The sequence below is a fragment of the Panthera leo genome, chromosome F2, assembly GCF_018350215.1.
Source record: "Panthera leo isolate Ple1 chromosome F2, P.leo_Ple1_pat1.1, whole genome shotgun sequence".
Classification (NCBI taxonomy): domain Eukaryota; kingdom Metazoa; phylum Chordata; class Mammalia; order Carnivora; family Felidae; genus Panthera; species Panthera leo.
Window position 1 is genome coordinate 72400979 of NC_056695.1, and position 23896 is coordinate 72424874.

Sequence of the window (23896 nt, forward strand, 5' to 3'; positions counted from 1 at the left end):
AAAATAAAATAAAATAAAACAAAGCCTGATGGCTCAACCTTCGGTCAGATTATTTTTAATACAGCTATTTTAACTTTTTTTTTTTTAATTTGAAGATATGTTCTGGATTGCCCTAGTTTCTCTTCACCTTGCTATTTGTCTGCTGATTTTTGTCCCCCATTAATTAATTAATTGATTGGTTGATCCCATTAGCAAATACTTGGTAAGCATCTGTTACGAACATCTCTTATGTTCTACGCACAGCCCCAGCCCCTGAGGACTTAAAAGGATACATAAGAATATAATTCCTATCTTTATGAGCTTATGGCCTGTCAAAAAGAGCTGGAATAAAGATACTGTTACCATAGAATCACCCTCTACTCTCCACAATGCAAGGCCCTCTGAATGAGTGCACTTACTTCCCATGTAAAGGTGACCCAATCATCTTGTCCCTCCCTAGACTGGGAAGCCATGCGAAGCAAAAAGGGACCCTGTCTTATTTATCTTGATCCCCATTCCCATCCCTAGGACAACCAAAATGGCCCTTGTTGCCTTTTTGCCTGCAAAACTGGAACCATGAGATGCCAGTTAATGGTTAAAAACCCAAACAGTATGGCGGACCTGGGTGGAAATGTTGGCTGGGCCAACTGGTGGTGGCAAAGCCTGGGCTCTCTTGCTGTCTCTCAGCCTCAGTTTTGCTTATTTGTAAAACGAAGGCTAATAATTCTCCCCCTGTGGGTTTTGTTGAGGGGTAAGTGACTGAATGTTATGTCTTGAGCTTGTTTTGCATTTGTGGCAACACGTGGTAAACATTTATATTAATAAGATGGGTCTCTGCCCCCAAACTAAGTGGCTGGTGGGGGAGGCAGATTTGCACACTGAAGGGTTTCAGGCTCTCTGAGGGCAGGTTCCAGAGTATACGTTTTTCACCGAAAAAAGAGCAACGACATTTAGCTGGGTAGAAGGGGGATGAGAAGAGGCGTCACAAATAGAGATGATATCTGAATTGACTGTTCAGGGAGTGTTACATGTTCTGCTGCCCGTGGAGTTGAGGGAGAGAGGACAGGGTATAGTGACGATGGCATAACTTCTGGGCACAAAGGGCAGTGGGTGAACAGCCAGGTGGGTGTAAGGGCTTGTAAGTAGCTGGATGGTGCTTGGTGGGGGGCGGGGGCAGGTGGCCCACAGTGGGAGGTAAAGCTGGAGAGGGTACAGGACCAGCGAGTTCAAAGCAAGTGCAAAGCCTCAGGTGACCTTATGAGGCGCTGGAAAAGGGGAGGCACTGATGGGCTTCAGGTTTCAAAGGGATGTGAAAAGATAGTCTTGCTTTTGGTGACCGCTGAGGTGAGATACGGGAGGGGGCAGATAGAGAATGGCTGCAGTCATCCAGGGGACAAGTAAGAGGGCGGAAAGCAAGGATAGGGCAGCAATGGTAGTGAGGAAGGGGCAGACCAAAGAGCCATCAAAAAGGAACCCACGGGGCTCAGTGGCTAAACGGAACGTGGGGGTGGAGCGAGAGGGTGATGATGTCACAATGGGAAACGTCACCAATGCTCCTGGTGCCCCACCCACGTCATTCTCAAGAACGCCATGAGGCCTGGCTACTGATAATGCACGGCTGTACCCTTTTTTGGATTTCCACGGGAATCGGGCTAGCAGGCTAGACTTCAGCTGAACCCACATCTTTGCAAGGTCTCTTCCTCAGCATTTTCTCAATGAATCACTTCCCTTCTCAGGCCTGGGCAGACAGATGGACAACGGTGCCCCACTTCAAGCTAGAAGATGGCAGGCGTGGGGGGAGGGGGTGGGGAAGGATCATTCCTGCCAAGCCTATTAATGTAAATTTAGTACAGCAAGAGTATCTCCTCCCATGTGATGTGTTCTTTAGACTCATGGAGCCTAAAAGAACAAAGTACTATCTGGATTATGCGTACGCTTATGTTTAGGTCTTGGACAAAATGCTAACTGATGGTTTTATCTCTGGCACTTTGAACAGATGGAGAAAAGTCCCCATCACTGCCCAGTCTCTGTGACGCCAGTGCCTGAGTAGCAGCGGCCTCCAAGTCCTGGTTTTGCCATTTGATGGTTGTTTGACATTGGGTTAGATTACCTAGCCTCACTGAGGCTTATGCTCTTGATCCCCCAGATGGAGAAACCCTGGTGTTTATCTCTTGTGAACATTAAATTAGATAATACGTATTTGTGTCTACACTACAGCCTGGAGTCCCGTAAGTGCAAACAATGGCTACTGCTACGGTGGACATGATGCTTTTACAAGACCGGTGCCCACTGGTGATTGGAGGCTTCCGAGGCTGTGACTTACCTCATCGAAGTCAGCAATGATCTCATTCAACAGACGCAGGCATTCTACCCCCTGGTTATTCATCTCAGTCTGAGAGTAAAAGTCTGCAAACCCCGGGATGGAGGCGAACATCACCCCGACGGCATCATAAGATTGGGAATACAGCTCCTGGACAGGGAGACACATGGGGGAGGGAGCCAGAAGGTCATCAGAGGTGAGGTTCTGCAGTGACGCTCCCCGTGCACGCGTGCACTGGCACCCACAGAGAGTGCAGAGAACGGGGCTCTGGCACAGTCACGTCAAAACAGTAACCATGTGGATGGGACCGTTGACAATTCATAGTCTCCAGCCTTGGCTGCGCCCAGAGGTCTGACTGCACATCCTTTGTGGCTGGCCAGCTTCCTTCTCTGTTCTCAGCAGCGAGTCCAAACCCTCACCACTGTCCCTAACTTTCACACCCCACACGATTCCTCTTAAGAGATGATCTTGTCTCTCACTTCTGTCGGGAAACTGAGGCTCTTGGCAGTGACCCAGCTCTGTTCCAGTATTTACACTCGTGTCTACATTCATATGTATTTTCATCCCTTTGGCTTCAACCCTAGACGATGTATTTTTCTTCTGGGGAAAGCCAACGTTTCTACCTGATGTCTCGACAGCACTCGCTTAAACCTTCTTCAGCAACTTCTTCCCGCAGCGATCCTTTTCCTTATTTCTTCTCTCCTCCACGACCTCCTCCTCTTCCTCCCCCCCTCCTGCAAATGTCCCCTGTTTGGAAAAGTACAACACACCCTGGAGCCCGAACACACCTGTGACCACCCACCTGTCTCTCTTTCTCCTCGTCCAAACTTCTCAAACTGGTTCTCTCCACCACCTGTCCCCACCCCTGCAGTGTTCGCTCTGCGTCAGACTTCCAGCCAAAGTGGAAAGACTCGCCCCACAGATATCGCTTCTTCGAGATATGTCTTCGAGGACGCCTCTGCGGGGTAGCGTGGTGACTGCTCCCAAGACCGTGCGTCTCGACCTTCCTTGTTTCACCGATGTCGTACTTGCTGCCATTACGCCTGGCTCCCTCAAAGATGCCTTTTTTGGGCTCACCTTCCATCTTAAAGGTGGCCGACGGCTATGGCTCCGTTCTGGACCCACTGCCAGGTCCAAAGTCTGCACACTTACCTGGGCCACCTTGTTTACTCTCAGTCTTTCTCCAACATGCAAGTGGGGCAGCCTCTGAAGTCTTATCCTCAAGTCGGCTCCCCTTCTTGGGCTTCCAGCTGGGTTGTCCTCACACCCTTCATGCTCTGCATGTTGAACCCAAGTGCATCTTCTCTCCGCCCAAACCTGCTCCCTCCTTCTCTCAGTCGGTGGCACTAGTGTTGCTGAGTCATCAAAGTTCGAGACGCTCAGAGATGCTTGGAGATGTCCTGGCCCCTTCCTCTCCATCACATCTGGATTCAGTAACTTGCTAAGTGCTGCCGGCTTTCTCTTTATCTCCAATGTTGTTTTCTGCCCCTCCTGCCATTTGCTGTTCGTCAGGCCCACCGGCTTTCCCGCCCACACTGGACTCCTTGACTCGTTTTGTCCCATCCAGAAGCATGTTCCACATCGTGGCCGGAGTGATCTTTTGTTTTTAAGTTTATTTATTTTGAGAGAGAGAGAGAGAGAGAGAGAGAGAGAGCGTGCGCGCATATGAGCGGGAAGGGATAGAGAGAGAGGGAGAGAGGATCCCAAGCAGGCTCTGCGAGATCAGTCTGGAGCCCAATGTAGGGCTTGATCTCATGAACCATGAAATCACGACCTGAGCTGGACACTTAATTGGCTGAGCCTCCTAGGCATCCCCCCCCGCCCCCACCCAGGGTGATCTTTTAAAGACAGAACATTGGCCATGTTTCTTCCATTCTTAAAACCCTCCGATGGCCACACTGCCCTCAGGACAAAGCTCAAACACAGCAGCATGACGTGTATTCATATACTCATGCCCTCGCCTCCACCTTTCTCTTACTTTTCATTGCCTGTGATTCCCTGCATCAGACCTCGCGTTCCAGAAACACCGAAGCATTGTATTCTTGGGTACACATGGCAAAAGATGCTGCAGGTGTCCTGACCTCTTCTCTCACAACCATCGGCTATGAGCCCTTGTGTTTCTTGGCGTGGAGCTTTTCTCTGACCACTAGAGGGCATTCTGCCCCCATTGGCATCGGGCTGATGGCTCCGGGAAATTCAGGCCCCCAGTACTGCTCTCAACCAGTGACTGATGGCAGTTGGCTGATACTTCTCAGCTCCTTCAGCCCTTGGGCCAGATAGCTGTGAGATATGCTCTCTGCATTTCCTGGAATCCCCAGGGGGATGGAGCTCCAGTCCCCTACAGGGGTAACTAGTCTGCTAATGCCTCGTTTATCACTTCTCTTCCCTTCCTTCCCACTCTCCTGCCTCCCAGGGTTTCCTGGGACCACCTCCAAGCCAATTACTTTCACCCAAATCCTTGTCTCAAGGTCTGCTTCTGGAAGAGCCGAAGACACAAACGCGCTTCTCACCCTTGGGAAGGGGATATGTCCTTCCTTCCTGCAGTTAGCCTCTCTCACCAGGCTAGCTCTTCTCCTCTGCCATCACTAGCCATGTGGATACCACGTCTTTGGAAACCTTCTCAGACCCACAGGTGGCGTCAGGAGGCTGAGCGCCGTGCTACATCCCTTGCTGTCTACATTATCACCTAATGTCTGTCTCTTCCTTTCGTGCGAGTTGCACAAGGCAAAGACCCCGGGCCATTCATCTTAGTGCGTTCAAATCATCCAGTTCATAGTTTCTGGATGCCTGGACTATAGCGTGTGCCGTCTATAGGGTCTGGTACAAGATAAAACACTCTAAATTGTTGGAAATCAATGCCGCCCCGGTCTTGGCAGGAAACATCAAAGCTCACAAAGCGCTTTCATAGGCGTTCAGTGATTTCATCCTTGCAATGATCCTGTGAAGGAGCCCCGATTCTTACTGCCACTTTACAGGTAAGGAAAATGACAGAGGGGGGTCAAGCTATTGTTCTGGATTAACACCACGAGCAGTGGAAGACCCAGAGAAAGACAGTGTCCCTGATTCAAGATCAGTCAAGCACAGATGAACCTGGATGAATGCCTTTGCCGGCCCTTGTCCCCAAGAGCACAGGCGGGAGTGACTGGCTGCAGGGGGTTGGGCTGGGCAGGGTGCGGGGAGCACAGACCGCAGCCCAGGAGCAGAGCAATGGCACGCAGCTTCCTATGGTGCCGCATTCCCCTTGGCCTTGAGCAGCGGAGTGATCCCTGAAAAGGAGCCCAACTCTGCTTGATGGGTCAGATAACCTGAGGAATCGAACTTACAGAACTGCATCCTCCAAAGGGCTGTGATTTGGAGAAGAAAAAGTGTGTTTATTACCTGGTACATTAGTTTGTTCAGGCTGCTCTAACAAAGCCCCACAGACCGGGTGGCTTAAACAACAAAAATTTCTCATCCCACGGTTCTGGAGGCTACAAGTCTAAGATCAAGGTGCTGGTCAGGGTCGGTTTCTCTTGAGGCCTCTCTCCTTGGCTTGCAGATGCCATCTTCTCCCTGCGCCCTCACACGGCCTTCCCTGTGTGTCTATGTCCCAATCTCCTCCTCTTAGAAGGATGCGGTCACAGTGAATTAGGACCCGTCCTAATGGCTTCATGTGAACTTAATTTCCTCTTTAAAATTTCTATCTCTAAAGAGAGTTGCGTCCAGAAGGGCTGGGGGTTAAGACTTCGACATAGGAATTGTGGGAGACACAACTGAGCCCCTAACACTCATACTAACGATTTTCTGTTTAAAACAGAAAAGAGGAGACCCCAGCAGAGCCCTCTGAAACCCTTTCCATAGTTACACAGTTGTCCAGCTTGCCTCCCGCTTCCCCTAGGAGATGTAAATGCCGCTGGGATGTAAGGGCCGGTCACCAGGGGGCTCTTACCAATCGTTCTCATGGATCCTAGCCCCTCCCACCCTCCAGCCTCCTCTTAGATTCAGCTCCCAGCCTCTGCCAACAACGAGAATGTTCCGATCGCTTATATAACACAAATAATGCTAATAATATCAGCTACGGCTACTGAGCCTTTACTGTGGGACAAGCGTGACACAGAATGCTGCACACACATCCTCTCACTGAATCCTGACTTCCCCGGGGTGTAGATGGGAGTTAAGATCCTGGTTTATTTGTGGGGAAACTGAGGCACGTAGAGGTTAAGTAACTTATCCAAGACCCGCGGTTGTGAAGGCACAGAGTTGAGGGGCGCCTGGGTGGCTCAGTCAGTTGAACGTCCAGCTCTTGATTTCGGCTCAGGTCATGATCTCATGGTTTGTGGGTTTGAGCCCTGTGTCTGGATCCAGGCTGGCGGTGTGGAGCCTGCTTGGGATTCTCTCACTCCCTCACTCTGCCCTTACTCATTTATGCTCTCTCTCTCTCTCTCTCAAAATAAAATAAACTTAAAAAAAAAAAAAGACACAGAGCTGGAACTCACACCCAGGCAGTCGGACTCCAGAGCCCCCACCGTTGCCGCTACGAATGCTAACGTGAGTAAGCAAGCACCAGGAGGGTAGCCATCACCACAATAAAACAGTAATAATCAGGATAACGCCTAAGGGAAATGTCACCAGAACTGGAAACCAGATCCGGTAAGTCCTTCCGAACGGAGGGTTGATTTCACACAGGGTGGCTGTGGGAAGGGGTGTGGGGGAGGGTCTCTGTAAACCTCAAGACCTATGACTTGAGTTCGGATCTTGACTGGCCATCCTCTTGGAGGCTGGACGGGTGGGACTGGGGTGGCGGGAGGCTCACCCCTCTCTGCCAGATGCTCTCTGGTGAACACAGAGGCCAGGAGGAACCAAACCCAGGGCCCTGGGCTTTCAAGTGCACCATGTGGCCTTGAACCCATAGGGTGCACCAGGCTGGACGGACCACTTCACATCTTCTTACCCAATTTGATTCCCACATCAGTTCAGCGAGGTCCGTAGTATCTCCCATTAATCAGATGAGGATATGTGCTCAGAGACGTTGGGTAAGCCACCCTAGGTCACACAGCTAGTTAACAGCAGTGATGGAATTTGTGCTGTGGGGGGGTTGGAGGGGCATGGAAAAGCTCCAGCCACCTGCCTACACCTTTATCTTATTTTATTTTTTTTTAATTTTTTTTTTAACGTTTATTTATTTTTGAGACAGAGAGAGACAGAGCATGAACGGGGGAGGGGCAGAGAGAGAGGGAGACACAGAATCGGAAACAGGCTCCAGGCTCTGAGCCATCAGCCCAGAGCCCGACACGGGGCTCGAACTCACGGACCGCGAGATCGTGACCTGAGCCGAAGTCGGACGCTCAACCGACTGAGCCACCCAGGTGCCCCCTGCCTACACCTTTAAAGACAGCCCAGTGCTCAACCCGCCCCAGTCAGCTGCTTTGAGTATGCTTGCTGTTACCCCAGTCATCTGCTGCTTGCTGTCTGGGGCTCCAAGAAAATGGCACTGATCGATGAATACAGAAAAGCTATTATTGTGCCACCCTCCTCTGGATTGAGGTACAGCTCTGGGCTTTCTAGAGGATTTTGAGCACATGCGCACTCCCTGCTCCGCCTGGATATCAAGCTGAAGACTCAGCCGGCTCTTTATCCAGGGAACCTAGGCCTGCCTCCTTCCAGGTCCTGAGTCTCTTATACCAAGTTAAGCCACCTCTCTGCAGGGGAGGAACAATGTCTGAGACCGGGTGACTTTATCAGTGTCCTCGGGTTTCTGTGCAAACGTCACCACCTCCGAGAGACCCTCCAGGGCCAGCCCCACCCCCTTCACATAACTCTCTTCTCTTACTCAGCTGCTTCCGTCCTCGGAGAAGTGACCACTACTGGGCACCTCTGAATATACATTCACTCACGTTCATGTCCATAACACATGCTCCGTATCGGCAAGGACTTCATCGTCTTAGTTCACTGTTTGAGCCCCAGGATCTGGAACGACACCTGGCATATGATGTCTTTCAATAAATAACTTGCCGGGGAGCCTGGGTGGCTCAGTCAGTTAAGCGTCTGACTTAGTCGGGCTCAGGTCATGAACTTGCGGTTCATGAGTTCGAGCCCCGCGTCGGGCTCTGAGCCTGGAGCCTGCTTCCGATTCTGTGTCTCCATCTCTCTCTGTTCCTCCCCTGCTTGCACTCTGTCTCTCTCTCAAAAATAAGGATTAGAAAAATTTTATTAAAAAAATACTTGCTAAATGAAGGTGTGAATGAGCGGGTGGGGCACTGGAATTACGAAGGAACGGAAAAAAATTGTAGGTGTGCTCCTAAAACGTGCCAAGCACCGTTGAGACGCTTTATGCATCAGAACTCACGGGAACAAGCCTTGTAGCAATTGGATTAAGTTGGGACATACTGTCACTTTGCAGGTGAGGGAAGTGAGGTCCAGAGGGGCTCATCACTTGCTCAGTTACTGAGGTCGTGAGAGGAGGAGCTGGGATTGAACGTCCAGCGTCAGGCTGTTGAGGGCAAGCACACAGCCTTTCCACACTGACCCCCCCCCTAGCGCCAGGCTACGCGGGGCACTTGATGTGTTCTCACTCAGCTTCGTTCTCACGCTAAAGTCAGCAAGATTGGAACTGTTTCCTCAAAAACTGGATGAAAAAGTGGACTCAGAGAGGTTGGGTGAGCTGCCCGAAGTCACACAGCTGCTGAGTGCCAGAGACGGAGTTCGTGCGGTACGGACTTCCCAGCGTCTGAGACACCCGCTCTTGCTAGTGTCCTTTCAGCAGCGAGCTGCAACGAGCGGGTGGGTTTCCCGGGACCCCGCAGTAGCCTGCCTGACACTGAGGACCCAGCCCAGGTGGCCTCATCTGTGACAAAGTCCCCGCCCCGGGGAGGTGAGCATTGTCCTACGTCAAAGTCCAGCAGAGTCCAGCCTCTGCTGAGGCTGCCAGAACCTCTCTGGGGGGACAGAGCCGGAACCGACTACACAGGACGTTCCCGGGGGCAAGGCTCTGTCCACTGCCCTGTGGCCGGTTGGTTTGAGTCCCTGCTTGTCACTGCCGCTCCTTCTCTCCCACTCATGCCCTAGAAACAACTTGGGACAAAACACCAGATTTAGCTTTGAAGTTACACAGGCCTGGGGGTGAATTCAAGCTTGCTACTCACTAGCTCTGAGCGAGCCTCAGTTTCTTCACCTGCGAAATGGGGATAATCATTGTCTTTTTTTTTCCACTCACACCCGGGAGCCCTGCGGCGGCCTCGTGAAAGCTGGGACCCAAACGCATGTCCAAACCCCAGTCAGCTTTTCAGAAGTCTGTATCGTAGTTCAGATTTGCAGCAAGAAGAGAAGCTAACATTACGCCCCACAATAACAAGATACTGGGAGTTCCTGCAGGTCACAGAAGTCCTGCCTCTGTCACACACACACACACACACACACACACACACCCCATAGTTGTGCCAACCCCCCAGAGACAGCACGGGCTGCCCCACGGCTGGGGCAGCGCAGCACAGAGGGAAGAAATCCCAGGGGTTGGATTTGAGTCATGGCTTTGCTTCCATAAGATGAGGCAGGGCATGGCCTCACTGAGCCCCAGTTCCTTCGTTGCTAACGCGGGGTGACGAACTCTCCCCTTAAGAGTGTAGAGACAAGGGAAGGTCATTTACATCAATTGCCTATATCGGAACCTGGCCCGCGGCAGGTGTTCAGGAAACGGTACGTCACCACAGCGTGAACGTTCTCTAGGCGATGTAAAATCTGAAGCCTTGGTCAAGGGTGAACTATTTAAACGTTGAAAGCTTCAAAGAAGGGTGACGACGTTTTATCGAAAACGTCTTATATGATTGAGGCCCAAACCTGTCATTTGTTTTGCTCGGGGGAGGTGTGGCCTGGACCCCAGCTGCTGACCGGGGGGTCTCAGCATCTCTGGTTGGTTTCCTTCCTGTCGGGAGAAAGCCAGTGAATTCTCACTCCTCCCACCGGCCCCACTGATTCGCTGTCTTCACAGAAAGGCGGCTTTCTTTTCATTTCTCTTCTGGTTTTCCCTCCGAGGGCTGCAACGTGTTCGCTGCTCCTGCCGGTGGTCATAGCAGGCGCACATCTGCGTTCTCTCTGTTTCCTTGGCTTTGTCAAGAAGCTCTTGCGACAAAGCCGCTGACCTTAGGCGGCCCGGAGAAAGCCAGGCCCGAAGCTGATTCCAGAGAGCTTCATCTGTTGATTGAGGAGGGTGGGCGGTGCTTTGACGTGCATCCGGGAGATCTCCGGGACCCAGGTTCATCAAGACTATTCTAGCAGCAGCGTACTAACCCCCTTTGCTTCTCTTCCGCTGGTCTTGTTGCGGTGACTTGGATGGGGAATGGACCCTCGGGATCTCTCCTCCTAGTCCTATCCTCAGGCAAGGGTCACAAACTCAAACGTCTTCAGCGCATCAGCAGGTGACATCAGTGGTAACATCTTACCCCCAGAGAGGGAGACACCGGAGGGTCCACTCCATGCACACACATCAACATGTGCACAGACGTACGTAAAACTTACATTTCAACCCGGTCTCGCAATGGTGATCTCATTATGTCCATCTTACAGATGAGACGCCCGAGGTCGGGGAGGCCAGGCGCAAACCTCACGCGCGCTAGGCAGCCTGGGTAGCCTGGCACTCTGGGGGTGGTAGCATGGTCTCCGTTCTCGTGTGCTGACGTGAGGACAGCAGAACTCTCCCGGAGCCCGGGGCCGGGGTGCCCACCTCCACCCTCCCTCGCGGCCGGACAAGCCCGGGCTCACCTCGTTGTCTCGGTCTTTCTCCAGGAAGTGGCGGGCCACGTGGCTGGGTAGAATGTTCCGGAGCATGTTCTCATTATGCTCCCTGAGCTCCTTCATCTCGTTGATCTCCTCTTTGGCCTGCACTCGCCAAAGGAAGTCCAGGCGGGCCGTGTACTCCAGCTGCCGGGCACGAGAGAGAAAGAGAAGGGAAACAGGTGAGCTCTCGGGGTACGGGCTCGGGGACGCAGCGTGGGACGCGGAGAAGGCTTCTCGGGAACCCGTCACACACAAAACAGAGCCCGAGCCGAACGGTTCTGGGGGGCATTCTGCAATGCCAAGAGATCGGAGGGTGATCAGACTCCACAGGGCTGTGCACCTCCCCTTGCTACCATTAAGGTACCCGTGACTTTGTGACTGTGTGATTTACTGAGGATGCCTGGGTCGTCTACTAGACTGTAGGTGCTAGGAGGTCAGGGGTCCTCGTACCCGCTCAACGATATCCTCACCATGTAGCAACATGCCCTGTGCAGGACAGATGCTCTGTCAGTGTTGCTGACCCCACGAATCGGTTCCAATAACAGCCAGCGAACACTTAGATGGGGCTTTCTGTGTGCCGGGGATTGTCCTGAGCAACGTACATCTGTTCACTCCTTTCATGACACAACGGCCTCGACAGCGAGGTCGTCGGGATCCAGCCTTATTCCGCAGATGAGTCAGTTAAAGCCAACGGGGTTTAGAGGGACTTGACCAGAGTTGCACCCGAGTTAGTGGGGAAGCCCGGATTGGGGCTAACTCCAGAGTCTACCTCCAGCATCCGAGCTCTTCGTCACTAGACAAGAGAAGGGATGAGTGAGGTGACAATGGAAGGACCACGCACTGAGCTGGGACACAGAGGTGGCTTGGCTTAGAGTCCCGGTGCCACGCTTAAACACCGTAACCTGAACTCGTGACTCCATTCACGGATTCCTCATCTTTAAAGTTGGGACGAATACTGCTGACCACGCAGGGCTGGCAGCAGAATTATTCAGCAAGTTGCAGAGAAGGCACGTGGCTCACAGTAGGTTCTCAACGCACATCATTAGCTCCTTTTTGTCTCAGTGTCCCTGCACTGGAAGGCGGACAGCTTCTTTTCTGAAAGACTCTCACGCACCGTATTTACCACAGCTTTGGGGATGCCATTATTTCCAAGTCTCTCACTGTAGAAATGAGCCCTATGATGCCTGGTCAAACACGTGCCCTGAATTCAAGGGCTTGAAACGTCCAGCTAGTTTCTCTCCTTTGTCTTACGTGAAAGTCTCAGTGGATGGTAAAAATACGGGAAGACAGAGGCACAAGATTATTCCTTCAGCAGAATTTGTAACAGCAAAAGCTGGAAACAACCCAGGTGCTCATTTTGTTGCTTGAATAAACTTTTGTGTACGGCTATGAAAAAAAAAAAAAAAAGGGAAGACTGGGGCACCTGGGTGGCTCAGTCGGTTAAGCGTCTGACTCTTGATCTCGGCTCAGGTCATGATCTCACAGTCCCTGAGTTTGAGCCCCGCATTGGATTCTGTGCGATGGCATGGAGCCTGCTTGGAATTCTGTCTCTCCCTCTCTCTGCCCCTCCCCGACTCCTGCTCTCTCTCTCAATAAATAAATAAGCTTATAAAAAAAAGGAAGACTTTCTCTATACTCTGATGGATTAGTCTCCAACATGGAGAAAAGCGTGTATAGTATGTCACCATTGATCTAAAAATGGGAGCATCTACTTCTCCACACACACACACACACACGCACATATTTTTCTTTATTTATGGGAAAAATGAGGAATAAAAAATAAAATACAAAATTACCAATGAGATGAGAAAGGGAGGGAGTAGAGTGAGAAATAAGGAACGAATTTAAAGTTTTAAAATTATATCCTTTTTTATAAACCTGGCCGTTGTTGAATCATGGAAACATTCTACTTAATTATAAAACGAAAGAGATGTTTAAAAAGACTCCGTAAGAATAAATAAACAAACAAACAGTCAAGCAAATGAACCTACATGTATAAGCACACTGGGAGGAGATACTCCGAATGTCTTTCACACAATAATTTGATGACACATTTGGAGAGGGAGGTACTCTGAGCGTAAAAAGAACTCAAAAGGAATCGTAAAACTGTTTATAGCACTCATAGTGTAGGTGGTAGTGTCTGTCTATTACCGTTAGACTACTGCATGTGAATTGCAGGATATAGCAAATGGGTAATTGCATTGCTGTCACTGAGAACTGGCCTTTCTGGGAAGGGAAAAAGGGGATGGAGATATAAAATGGATGGGTTTAAGCCAAAAGCCTGTAAGTATGACTGTGAACTCATGGTACTTCCTAGTTTTGCCCACTGGAAAAAAAAAAAAAAAGCCTAGAAATAATGAAAATCTAGAGCAATGGGCCTTCCTGTCGTGGTTTCCAAATATCGATTCCTACAAAAATGACCTTGCACTCTTGGCAGAAATGGCTAAAGTTTAGGGCAGAAAATGTGCAAGCCTGGAACATCTTTCAGATCAGAAAGTAGGTAGACCCCCGGAGACTACGGGCCTTATGTGACTAGGTTCCCACGTGTCAAAGATGTGACAAATGAGCTTTTTTTAAAAAAAATTTTTAATGTGTATTTTTGAGAGAGAGAGAGAGAGAGAGAGAAAGGGAGGAAGAGAGAGGAAGAGAGGGAAGGAGACACAGAATCTGAGGCAGGCTCCAGGCTCTGGGCTGTCCGCACAGAGCCAGATGCAGGGCTTGAATCCACAAACCACGAGATCATGACCTGAGCTGAAGTGAGACGCTTACCCGACAGAGCCACCCAGGCACCCCTGATTGAGCTTTAATAAGAATGACGATTGCGGTGGATTGCAACACAGGAAATATGGCAGAATGCATCAGTCCACAACGACACTTAGGACACAAGACCTCACTGATCATCTCTGGATGGTGTTTGGGAACAGACTGGGAAACTTACAGGGAAGGCATTTATAGGGAAAGAATTAAGCACTTATCCTACTTTTGCTTTATGAGCTGTACTTGGAGGAGAAGGTTCTCCTTCAAATTGTATTCCAGCCAATGAATTACAGAGTATTGACAGAATTGAGATATCACCACCTATAAAATAAGTGGATAGAGGCTATTCTTGTCAATAGCTGCTAGCAGACAAAAAGATAAGCAGGTATTATGTGCCTGTTAACAGTTATTCACAAAACCAACCAATAATAGAGTTTCGTAGAAAAAAACTGAACCTAAGTCTGGCCATTTCTAAATGTAACTACCAATAAAGAAAAAATAGGGACGCCTGGGTGGCTCAGTCAGTTAAGCATGTGCCTTTGGCTCAGGTCATGATCTCATGGTTCGTGGGTTCGAGCCCCACGTTGGGCTCTGTGTTGACAGCTCAGAGCCTGGAGCCTGCTTGGGATTCTGTCTCCCTCTCTCTCTGCCCCTCCCCCACTTGCACTCTGTCTCTCTCTCTCAAAAATCAACAAATATTAAAAAAAAATTTTTTTTAATTAAATTAAAAAAGGCTTAAGAGACATACCAACCCATGGCAATATGCGCATTTTATCTGCATTCCAATTTAAATAAACAAACTTAAAAATATAATTATAGACCAATTAAGAAACTGAAACACTGCCTAGAGGTTTTGACGATGTTAAAGAAGCACCACTTTCTTTTTTAAAGTGTTTAATAGCATTGTGATGAGGTTAACATTCTCTTATCTTTTGGGCGCATATTGAAGCATTTACAGATGAAACAGTAGGACGTCTAGAATTTGCCTCAAAGTGATTGGGAAGGAGCCATGAGCAAAATCAATAGGGAGATAAGTGGGAAAAGACACATGAGTTAATGACTGTCGAAGCTGTGAGCTCATTATACATTCCATGAGCTTTTGTATATGTTTGAAATTTTCCAGAAAAAAAGGAAAAAAAGAGGGGAGACGGCAGATTGCACCAAAGAATGCTGGTCTCGACTGTTCTGCTGTGTGACCTTGGTTCCCCTTCTAAAAAATGAGGAGAGTCATCCCCATCACGTCTAGTTCAAGAGGCACGGATTATTATATGGATCTATGACCCGGGCCAAATCACGCGAGGCGTGCAAAAGAATTCTGAAATGCCTCAAATGTAGATTGGGAAGGTACTACCGCTACAATTCAAGGCAGCAGTGGATATGGTCTGATCAAAGCTGTGCTTTCACTTTTTCCCCCTCAGATTCAAGAGCATCAAATTTTAATCTGTCGCATCGCAGGACAGAATTTTCTTATCCAAATGAAATGTTTTGTCATTCTCCTTAAAAATGCATGCTTGGTTGAAGCAGGAGACACTTTTGTATTTCTCTTCTGTCTGAAAACCTTTCATCTGGTTGAATTCAACTCAGAAACACAGGTAGGGGAGTCTGGAGCACTGGAGTCCATTTCAGCAAGGATTTTCCAGTTACAACCAAGAACACACCTTGCATTGGTGACTGCTGGCCACGGCGTTGAAGGCATGTCCATAAAGAGACTCTCTAATCCGGGGTGCAGGGGTGGCTCAGTCGGTTAAGCGTCCGACTTCGGCTCAGGTCATGATCTTGCGGTTTGTGAGTTCTAGCCCCGCGTCCGGCTCTGTGCTGACAGCTCAGAGCCTGCAGCCTGCTTCAGATTCTGTGTCTCCCTCTCTCTCTGCCCCTCCCTGGCTCATGCTCTGTCTCTCTCTCTCTCAAAATTAAATAAACATTAAAAAAAAAATTTTAAAAACACTCTTAAGTACAGCTCTGTCTCTTGAGAAAGCAGGTCTCGTGCAGGCAGGCATCACCTATTATGAAATTTCTTTTCCAGTTTACTAAAGATCTAGTGGGTAGTGCCCCTACTGTGTGCAAGGTGCTGGGCATACAAAGATGGGTGAAACTCAGTCTCTGCCTTTGATTCGCTCTCGGCTCAGTGGTGGAGGGAGAAGAACGAAAGGCAGAGGAATGTCTTAAGAAGAGAGATCATGTGCTGTCAGGTAATACTACCCAAAGCTATCTACACATCCAATGCAATCCCAATCAACATTGCACCAGCATTCTTCTCAAGGCTAGAACAAGCCATCCTAAAATTTGTATGGAACCATAAAAGACCCCGAATAGCCAAAGTAATTTTGAAGAAGAAGACCAAAGTGGGAGGCATCACAGTCCCAGGCTTTAGCCTCTACTACAAAGCTGTAATCATCAAGACAGCATGGTATTGGCACAAAAACAGACACATAGACCGAAGGCATCGAATAGTGACTCCAGAATTGGACGCACAAAAGTATGGCCAACTAATCTTTGACAAAGCAGGAAAGGATATCCAATGGAAAAAAGACAGTCTCTTTAACAAATGGTGCTGGGAGACCTGGACAGCAACATGCAGAAGGATGAAACTAGACCACTTTCTTACACCATTCACAAAAATAAACTCACAATGGATAAAGGACCTGAATGTGAGACAGGAAACCATCAAAACCCTAGAGGAGAAAGCAGGAAAAAAACCTCTCTGACCTCAGCCGCAGCAATTTCTTACTGGACACATCCCCAAAGGCAAGGGAATTAAAAGCAAAAATGAACTATTGGGACCTCATGAAGCTTCTGCACAGCAAAGGAAACAATCAACAAGACTAAAAGGCAATCAACGGAATGGGAAAATATTTTTGCAAATGACATATCGGACAAAGGGCTAGTATCCAAAATCTATAAAGAACTCACCAAGCTCGGCACCCAAAATCAAATAATCCAGGGAAGGATGGGCAGAAAATATGAATAGACACTTCTCTAAAGAAGACATACAGATGGCCAACAGGCACATGAAAAGATGTTCAACGTCGCTCCTCATCAGGGAAATACAAATCAAAACCACACTCAGATATCACCTCACGCCAGTCAGAGTGGCCAAAATGAACGAATCAGGGGACTATAGATGCTGGAGAGGACGTGGAGAAACGGGAACCCTCTTGCACTGTTGGTGGGAATGCAAACTGGTGCAGCCGCTCTGGAAAACAGTGTGGAGGTTCCTCAAAATATTCAAAACAGATCTACCCTATGACCCAGCAATAGCACTGCTAGGAATTTACCCAAGGGATACAGGAGTACTGATGCAGAGGGGCACTAGTACCCCAATGTTTGTAGCAGCACTCTCGACAATAGCCAAATTATGGAAAGAGCCTAAATGTCCATCAACTGATGAATGGATAAAGAAGTTATGGTTTATATACACAATGGAATACTATGTGGCAATGAGAAAGAAGGAAATCTGGCCTTTTGTAGCAACGTGGATAGAACTGGAGAAGTGTTATGCTAAGTGAAATAAGTCATACAGAGAGAGACAGATACCATAATATGTTTTCACTCTTAGGTGGATCCTGAGACACTTAACAGAAGACCATGGGGGAGGGGAAGGAAAAAAAAGAGGTTAGAGAGGGAGGGAGCCAAAACATAAGAGACTCTTAAAACTGAGAATAAACTGAGGGTTGACGGGGGTGTGGGATGGAGGGGAAGGTGGGTGATGGGCATTGAGGAGGGCACCTGTTGGGATGAGCATTGGGTGTTGTATGGAAACCAATCTGACAATAAATTTCATATTAAAAAAATAATAAAAAATAATAATAATGAAAGAAAAGAGATCATTTGAACGCAGTGGTTTGAAAAAAAAAAAAAAAAGCTAGAGAGGGAGGGAGCCAAACCATAAGAGACTCTTAAATACTGAGAATAAACTGAGGGTTGATGGGGGGTGGGGAGGAGGGGAAAGTGGGTGATGGGCATTGAGGAGGGCACCTGCTGGAATGAGCTCTGGGTGTTGTATGGAAACCAATTTGACAATACATTTCCTATTGAAAAAAAAAATGAACACGGTGGTTTGAGCAGACCTGGGCGGTGAGCAGGAAAAACACGTGGGAGGCACGGGCGGTGAGTTTTTAAAAAGGAAAATTCTTCAGCATTTGCTTAAGAGACGTCAGTGGACTTGGAAATGCCATCTCTCTCTTGAGTGTTACCAAAGCACGAGAGAACTGGCTCTACGAGAAGAGTACTCGAGAACAAACACATACCGTTCATCAGCCTTGGGCCAGGCTCTTAGCACATCATGATGCCTAACACTGGCCCAGCTCTCGCCTTGGCCCAGGCGGTTCCAGGCACTTCCTACATTTCATCACACAACTCAGCAAGGTCGGCACTTTATTTAGTCCCATTTCGCTGGTGAGGTCATCCTGTTCATTTTACAGGTTACGCACGGGCAGCTCTAGGGGCTTGAATTTCTCCATGTCACCCATCCTCCAGTGACACTGCTGAGATTCAAATTTAAGAATATTTGGTTCCCATGAAGGCACCCGGGCGGCTCTGTCAGTTGCACGTACGACTCTTGGTTTCAGCTCAGGTCATTCTCTCACGGGTTTGTTGGATGGAGCCCCTCATGGGGCTCTGGCACTGATGGTGTGAAGCCTGCTTGGGAGTCTCTCTCTCTCCCTGTCTCTCTGCCCCCCTCTCTCTCTGTCTCAAAATAAATGAATAAAAAACATTGAACAAAGAAGAAGGTTTTGTTCCGACGCTTGGGCCTTCCCTTCGAAGCCACACCGTCCCAGTGCCTGTCTTTATCTGACCAGGAGGTGACTGGAGACCTTATTAACCTCTGTCCCTGTGCATAGACTACACATGGTTCCTCTGCTATAAATGGAGCCCCCGAGGCAAAGTCCACACCTCGGGGGCTGCAGGTGAACCAGGTGAAGCAAGAGGCACCCGACCGCTCTCTCCTGTCCAACATTTAGAACATTCACCTGCCTCACGGGAGGAGGAAGCGATGGCATATCACCTCGACGTATGTACAAGATGAAATTTCCTAATTGCTCAGTTACATAATGCCCTCAGTCCCTCTGGAGGCATATAATTACTCATGCTCCCACCGGGCTGGCTGCTGCGTACCAGGCATCAGTGGGCATTATTCAGCCTTAAAAAAAATCGAGGGCCGCTGAGTCACAAAGGGAAACTGGTGGAGGCAGGTAGCAGACCCAGGAGGCAGGAGGAGACAGACTTGGTTCAGATAAACAGGACCCTGGCAGAGGACAGAGAAGTGATGCAATCCTGCAGAAAGAATCTTCTAACAAAGAGAGGCAGGGACATGTGGTGGAGAGGTAATGGACCCAGGTAACGGATTCCTGCTTCTGTCTGGTTTTCCTTATTGGTTTTATGACCTCGGATGACTTGGGACCAGACGGATAGTAATATTTTACCTGCTTGTCTCGGGCTTGTTTTCCAAGTAAAATATCCATAGCTTACCATTTTTGAAAGCTTCTTTGTGCAAACCACGGGGATAAGTATATTATAGTTATGTTCTCATACAATATTATAACAACCCCATGGAGTAGAAAATGTTATTATGGTACCCATTTTATAGGTGGGAAAGTTGAGACTCGAAGAGTTACGTAAATTGTTGAAGGTCACATGGCCACCACGTGGCAGAATTGCGTTTTGAATACTTCTTTCCCACTCCAGAGCCTGGATACCTGTAACTGCTACCATTATGGGATGTGACTATGTAATTTCAGAGCCTTCTGAAAGTTGAAAATAAGAGGGGGGACGCCTGCGTGGCTCAGTCCGTTAAGAACCTGACTTTGGCTCGAATCATGATCTCACAGTTTGTGAGTTCGAGTCCTTCATGGGGCTCTGCACAGACGGCATGGGGCTTGCATCGGGTCCTCTGTCTCCCTCTCTCTCTGCCCCTCCCCAGCTGTGCTCTCTCTCTCTCTCAAAATAAATAAACATTAAAATTTTTTTAAAAATAAGAGGGAAACATATCAGATATCACTTGACCATGCAGACCCTCGCTATGCACAAATATACTACTACTTTATGCATAAACTTAACACAGTTAGGTTGTCAGCTTCCCAGGACAAACGGAGAACAGAATAAATTGAATCAGAACGTTAAAGGGGTATTGGAGAAGGAGCATTGCCAGGGCACAAAATAATTCCTTAAGGTGACAGAGGAGGAAGGAACATCTTTCTTAATTTGGGATGAGGACTCTCACTTCAGAACTTGCTCTGTCTTAATTAGCTCTGAGGGCTGCTCATTTGTCACTTTCAAACCTGGGACGGGGGTGGGGAGTGGGGAGCACGGGTATGTTTCTCTGTCTGATCCTCTCCTCTGACTCCATCTTCATAGCCCTCGAATGGGCTGCCACTTGCACGTCCGACTAAGTTCTCTGTAACTTCTAGAAGCCATCAAGACATGGAAGAGATGACCCCAGCTCTGACAGATCCAGAAATACCTCACTACAGGAATTCTGGAAACGGCTAGATCTCGCCGTGTGCCTTATTGTTTTGCCATAAATCCGGCTAAAATCTAAAACCAAATCAAAGTCCCGCTGCAGGATTGAATGCCCTGGGCCGTTGTGTTGGTGTGTTAACTTCTTTCTGTCTCTCTCCAGTCTAGAGAAGCGGAAAGGGGGAGGTTCTGGAGAAAGATCCGGGTTGGACTTCTAGTTCTCCGGCCAACTAGCTGAGTAGTATGACTTTCTTCACCTGTAAACTACCAAATCCCGTTGTTGGAAGGGTTCCACGAGATAATAAAGGCACACACCAGTCACTTGATACATCGCGACTCCTCCCTCCTCCTCTTTCCTGGCCAAGTCCTTATACTCCTCCTTTCCTCCCTTGACTACATTTTCCCTTCCCCCTTATCATACATAACTTTATATGTATTTCTAGGTTCTCGGGGTTTGGGGCTGTTTCAGGGTTTCTCAGGGTTTCTTACCTCCCTGTTTCCATGGCGACTTCCCAGGGCTCTGTTTCTATTTCTGCTCTAGCCCAGAGCCTTCCTGTTTTGTTTTTCTCCTTTCCTGGTTACTTTTTTTTTTTTTGAAAGGCATGCAGACCACAGAAAGATGGACCGGGATCTAGGTCAGGGCAGGGGAGCTGGCAGGACCTGGAACTACCAGGGAGGGAAAATCTCCCCAGCCTTCGTGGTCTGAGTCCACGTGGAGAAGTCCTACTGGCCACAGCAGGCAAACCTCCAAGGCGGACCTGGTGTCAGGCTCCCGTGCAGAATCGTTTCATGTGGCTCCAACTCTTGAAGTCCTCAGACAGCCTGACCCACACATAGCACGTCCCTCTTTGCGTCATTTGGGTTCTTCTCTCCTCCGGGAGACTGGAACCTTTGGGGCCAGGGATGGGGTTATGTACAGAGCCAGCCACAGTGCCCACCCCAGACCCCAGCGGAGCAGAGGTTCATAGGGAAATGGCATCAGAACGGTAGGCACTTGCTTTGCTTAAGACAAAGAAGTAACGAAGCACGTCCTATACTTTTGTAAGGCACAGGGCCAGCGCAGCACATGGTAATCGCCACTGATTCCTCAAGACAGCCCTATTCAGGTGTTGCTATCCTGTTTTATTTTATTTCAAATATTTATATATTTTTGAGAGACAGAGAGAGAGGAAGAGGGAGAGGGAGACAGAGGATCCAAAGCGGGGTTCTGAGCTGACAGCACAGAGCCTGATGCGGGGCTTGAACTCTCAAACTGTCATCAAGACCTGAGCTGAAGTCGGACACTCAACTGACAGTGCCCCCCCTCCCCCCCCACGTCCCTTTATCCTATTTGAGGCGCGTAGAGGAGGTCTGGGCTCAGGGAGATAAATCACTTGCCTGAGGCCACAAACTGCGAGTCAAAGGCGGGATTAGAACACCAGCTCAGCCGACACTCAAACCCGCCTGCTTATCTAGCACAGCACACAGCTTCTCCAGGGATGACCGTATCCAGGCAACGGAATTAGGAGGGATCCTGGTTCGCCTCAGGCAGAAATTAAAAGTTTTTTTGTTCTTTTTTTTTTTTTTTTTTAAATAACTGTGATCTCTTTGAAAGAGATTTACCTAAAAGGCATTAAAACCCCCCGGCTTGCCAAATCATCTTTGTCGGCTTAGCTTTTCATGAGGTGGGCTTTACGAGGAATCGATTGGTTAAGAATCACAACTTCCTGCAAGCGGCTGAAGGTCATTGGCTCCAGGGAAGGGCAGAGGTCTTGTAGGCCAGTTTCACGGCGGTGGGAAATGCCAGGTAACAGAAGGGAGTCGGTGCTAAGTGTTGGATTACCTGCTGTCCGTGGTAGAACACGGCAAGGAGGAACATGGCCATCAGCAGCAGTGACGCCTCCTTGGTCCCCAGGAAATCTCTGTTGGAAGAAGAAAGGCAAGTGGTGACAGGGTTACAACCACGGAGGGGCTCCAAGGAGACTCATTAGGAAACCAGGGTTCGGAGAGGACAGGGGTAAACAGAAAGGAGCGACTATTTCCTGAGCACCCACTAGGTGAGAGGGGCTGTGGCCCCGAGGGTTTCCCCATAGGCGAACTCAGAAATCAGTTGATTCCCAAGGGTAGGAAGTCACTTCGGTCACACCCGGCGGATGAATCTAGAATCCGGCATCTCGACAATGTACTCACATCGATAAAAATATCTTCCCTTTGCAGAACACTTCCAGACTTCAAAGAGCTTTGAAACTTTGTCACAAAAATCCATGTGAAGACAAGGATCCCTTCCTTTTTCTTTAGATGTTTTTCTTTATTATTTTTTTAATTTTTTTAATTTTTTTTTTTTAAATTTATTTTTGAGACAGAGCATGAGCATGAGCAGGGGAGGGGCAGAGAGAAAGGAGACACAGAATCTGAAGCAGGCTCCAGGCTCTGAGCTGTGAGCCCAGAGCCTGACACGGGGCTCGAACCCACAAACTGTGAGATCATGACCTGAGCCGAAGTTGGACGCTTAACCGACTGAGCCACCCAGGTGCCCCTAGATGTTGTTCTATTGAAGAGAGAGGGACGTGATGCTGACGATGTGGCCTTCTCTGTTCTAAGTGCTTTCACTTAGATTGTTTAGATTCTTAAGGCAGTTCTGTATGAGCTGGACACTATTTTAATCTTCCATCAATTTTTAAAATTCTTCTATCAGTTCGGTGAGTCAGGCACTGTTATAATCCCATTTCAATTCTTCTATCTTTTAATAAAGACTTGGTTCCCTGTGCATCATCTCCTCCTGGACTGACACCCCCTTTCCTCCCCACCTCCGCCAAACACTCCATTCAGTGCTTGTTGGGGCACAAGCTGCCCCAACAGGTGTCACTGGTCTGGTCTGTCCCAGACTTTCCAGAAGACCAAGCTGGAAGGCAGCTGAAGACGGCCAGTGGCAAGCGTGTGCTTAAGCACCAATGTGACTTTCAGTCATCCAGGGAATTCAGAAGTTCTAAGGAGTCTCTTGTTTGATTCCAAACGCTTTCTCTCTTTCATTTCAGCCCAGCACAAAGCCTTTTCCAGAACAAGCTAGGCCAGGAGGCAAAGGGTTTGGAGGAAGCAACATCAGGCTTTGAATGTGGACACTGGTGGCTTGTGGAAATAAACAGTCCCCTTGACAGGCTTCCATCGGCCAGTGAAGAAAACTCAAAATAAAAATGTTTTAGACAAATTGTTTCCAGGGTCCTTGGGACTTGCTTTCCATCACCTCCTGGTTCTTCTACCAGTTTTCTCCACCTCAGGCGATGCTCCCCTCATCCACTCACCCAGGTGCTTGAGCCAAATATAAAAGCAAACCTAGGAATCAGCCCTCACCACCCCAATATCCAAATCATGTCTGCTCTTGTGCCCAGATATATCCCCAGTCCATCCACTCTCTCCATCTCTACCTCCAACACCCGAGTACAGCCACCATAACTTCCGATAGCCCCCTGGCATTGCCCCCCACCATCTGTTCCTACATGGTTGCCCGAATATTTTGTCTCACCAAACCCAGATCATGTCACTTGTTTTACTGTCTTCCAACTAGAAGCACACGTGTGCTCAGGAGTAACTTAACTGATGAGGCTTAAGGACACAAGGAGCCATCAAAGAGGAGATGCAGTGTTTAGATGGAGGGATAGA

At 48.8% G+C, this 23896-nt stretch overlaps 1 protein-coding gene and 1 long non-coding RNA gene across 4 annotated transcripts in view; one reads left to right on the plus strand and one right to left on the minus strand.

Annotated features, from left to right (window-relative positions):
* Positions 1–23896, minus strand: part of ADCY8 (adenylate cyclase 8) — a 220151-nt gene that overhangs the window by 8862 nt on the left and 187393 nt on the right. The window contains exons 13-15 of the mRNA XM_042923617.1: positions 22083–22161; positions 11033–11191; positions 2303–2449 (exon numbers count right to left, since the gene is read on the minus strand). Coding sequence (XP_042779551.1) covers positions 2303–2449; positions 11033–11191; positions 22083–22161 — 385 coding nt within the window. The remainder of the gene's footprint in view (positions 1–2302; positions 2450–11032; positions 11192–22082; positions 22162–23896) is intronic.
* LOC122210740 lies at positions 1191–23716 on the plus strand. Of its 3 annotated transcripts, XR_006198206.1 has the most exons (5): positions 1191–1671; positions 2197–2495; positions 6756–6928; positions 11057–11226; positions 23275–23716. It is a non-coding gene; the product is annotated as an uncharacterized LOC122210740 (long non-coding RNA). The 3 variants fall into 3 exon arrangements; XR_006198205.1 differs by lacking the exons at positions 11057–11226; positions 23275–23716 and adding an exon at positions 8113–8334; XR_006198204.1 differs by lacking the exons at positions 2197–2495; positions 6756–6928; positions 11057–11226; positions 23275–23716 and adding an exon at positions 1976–2190.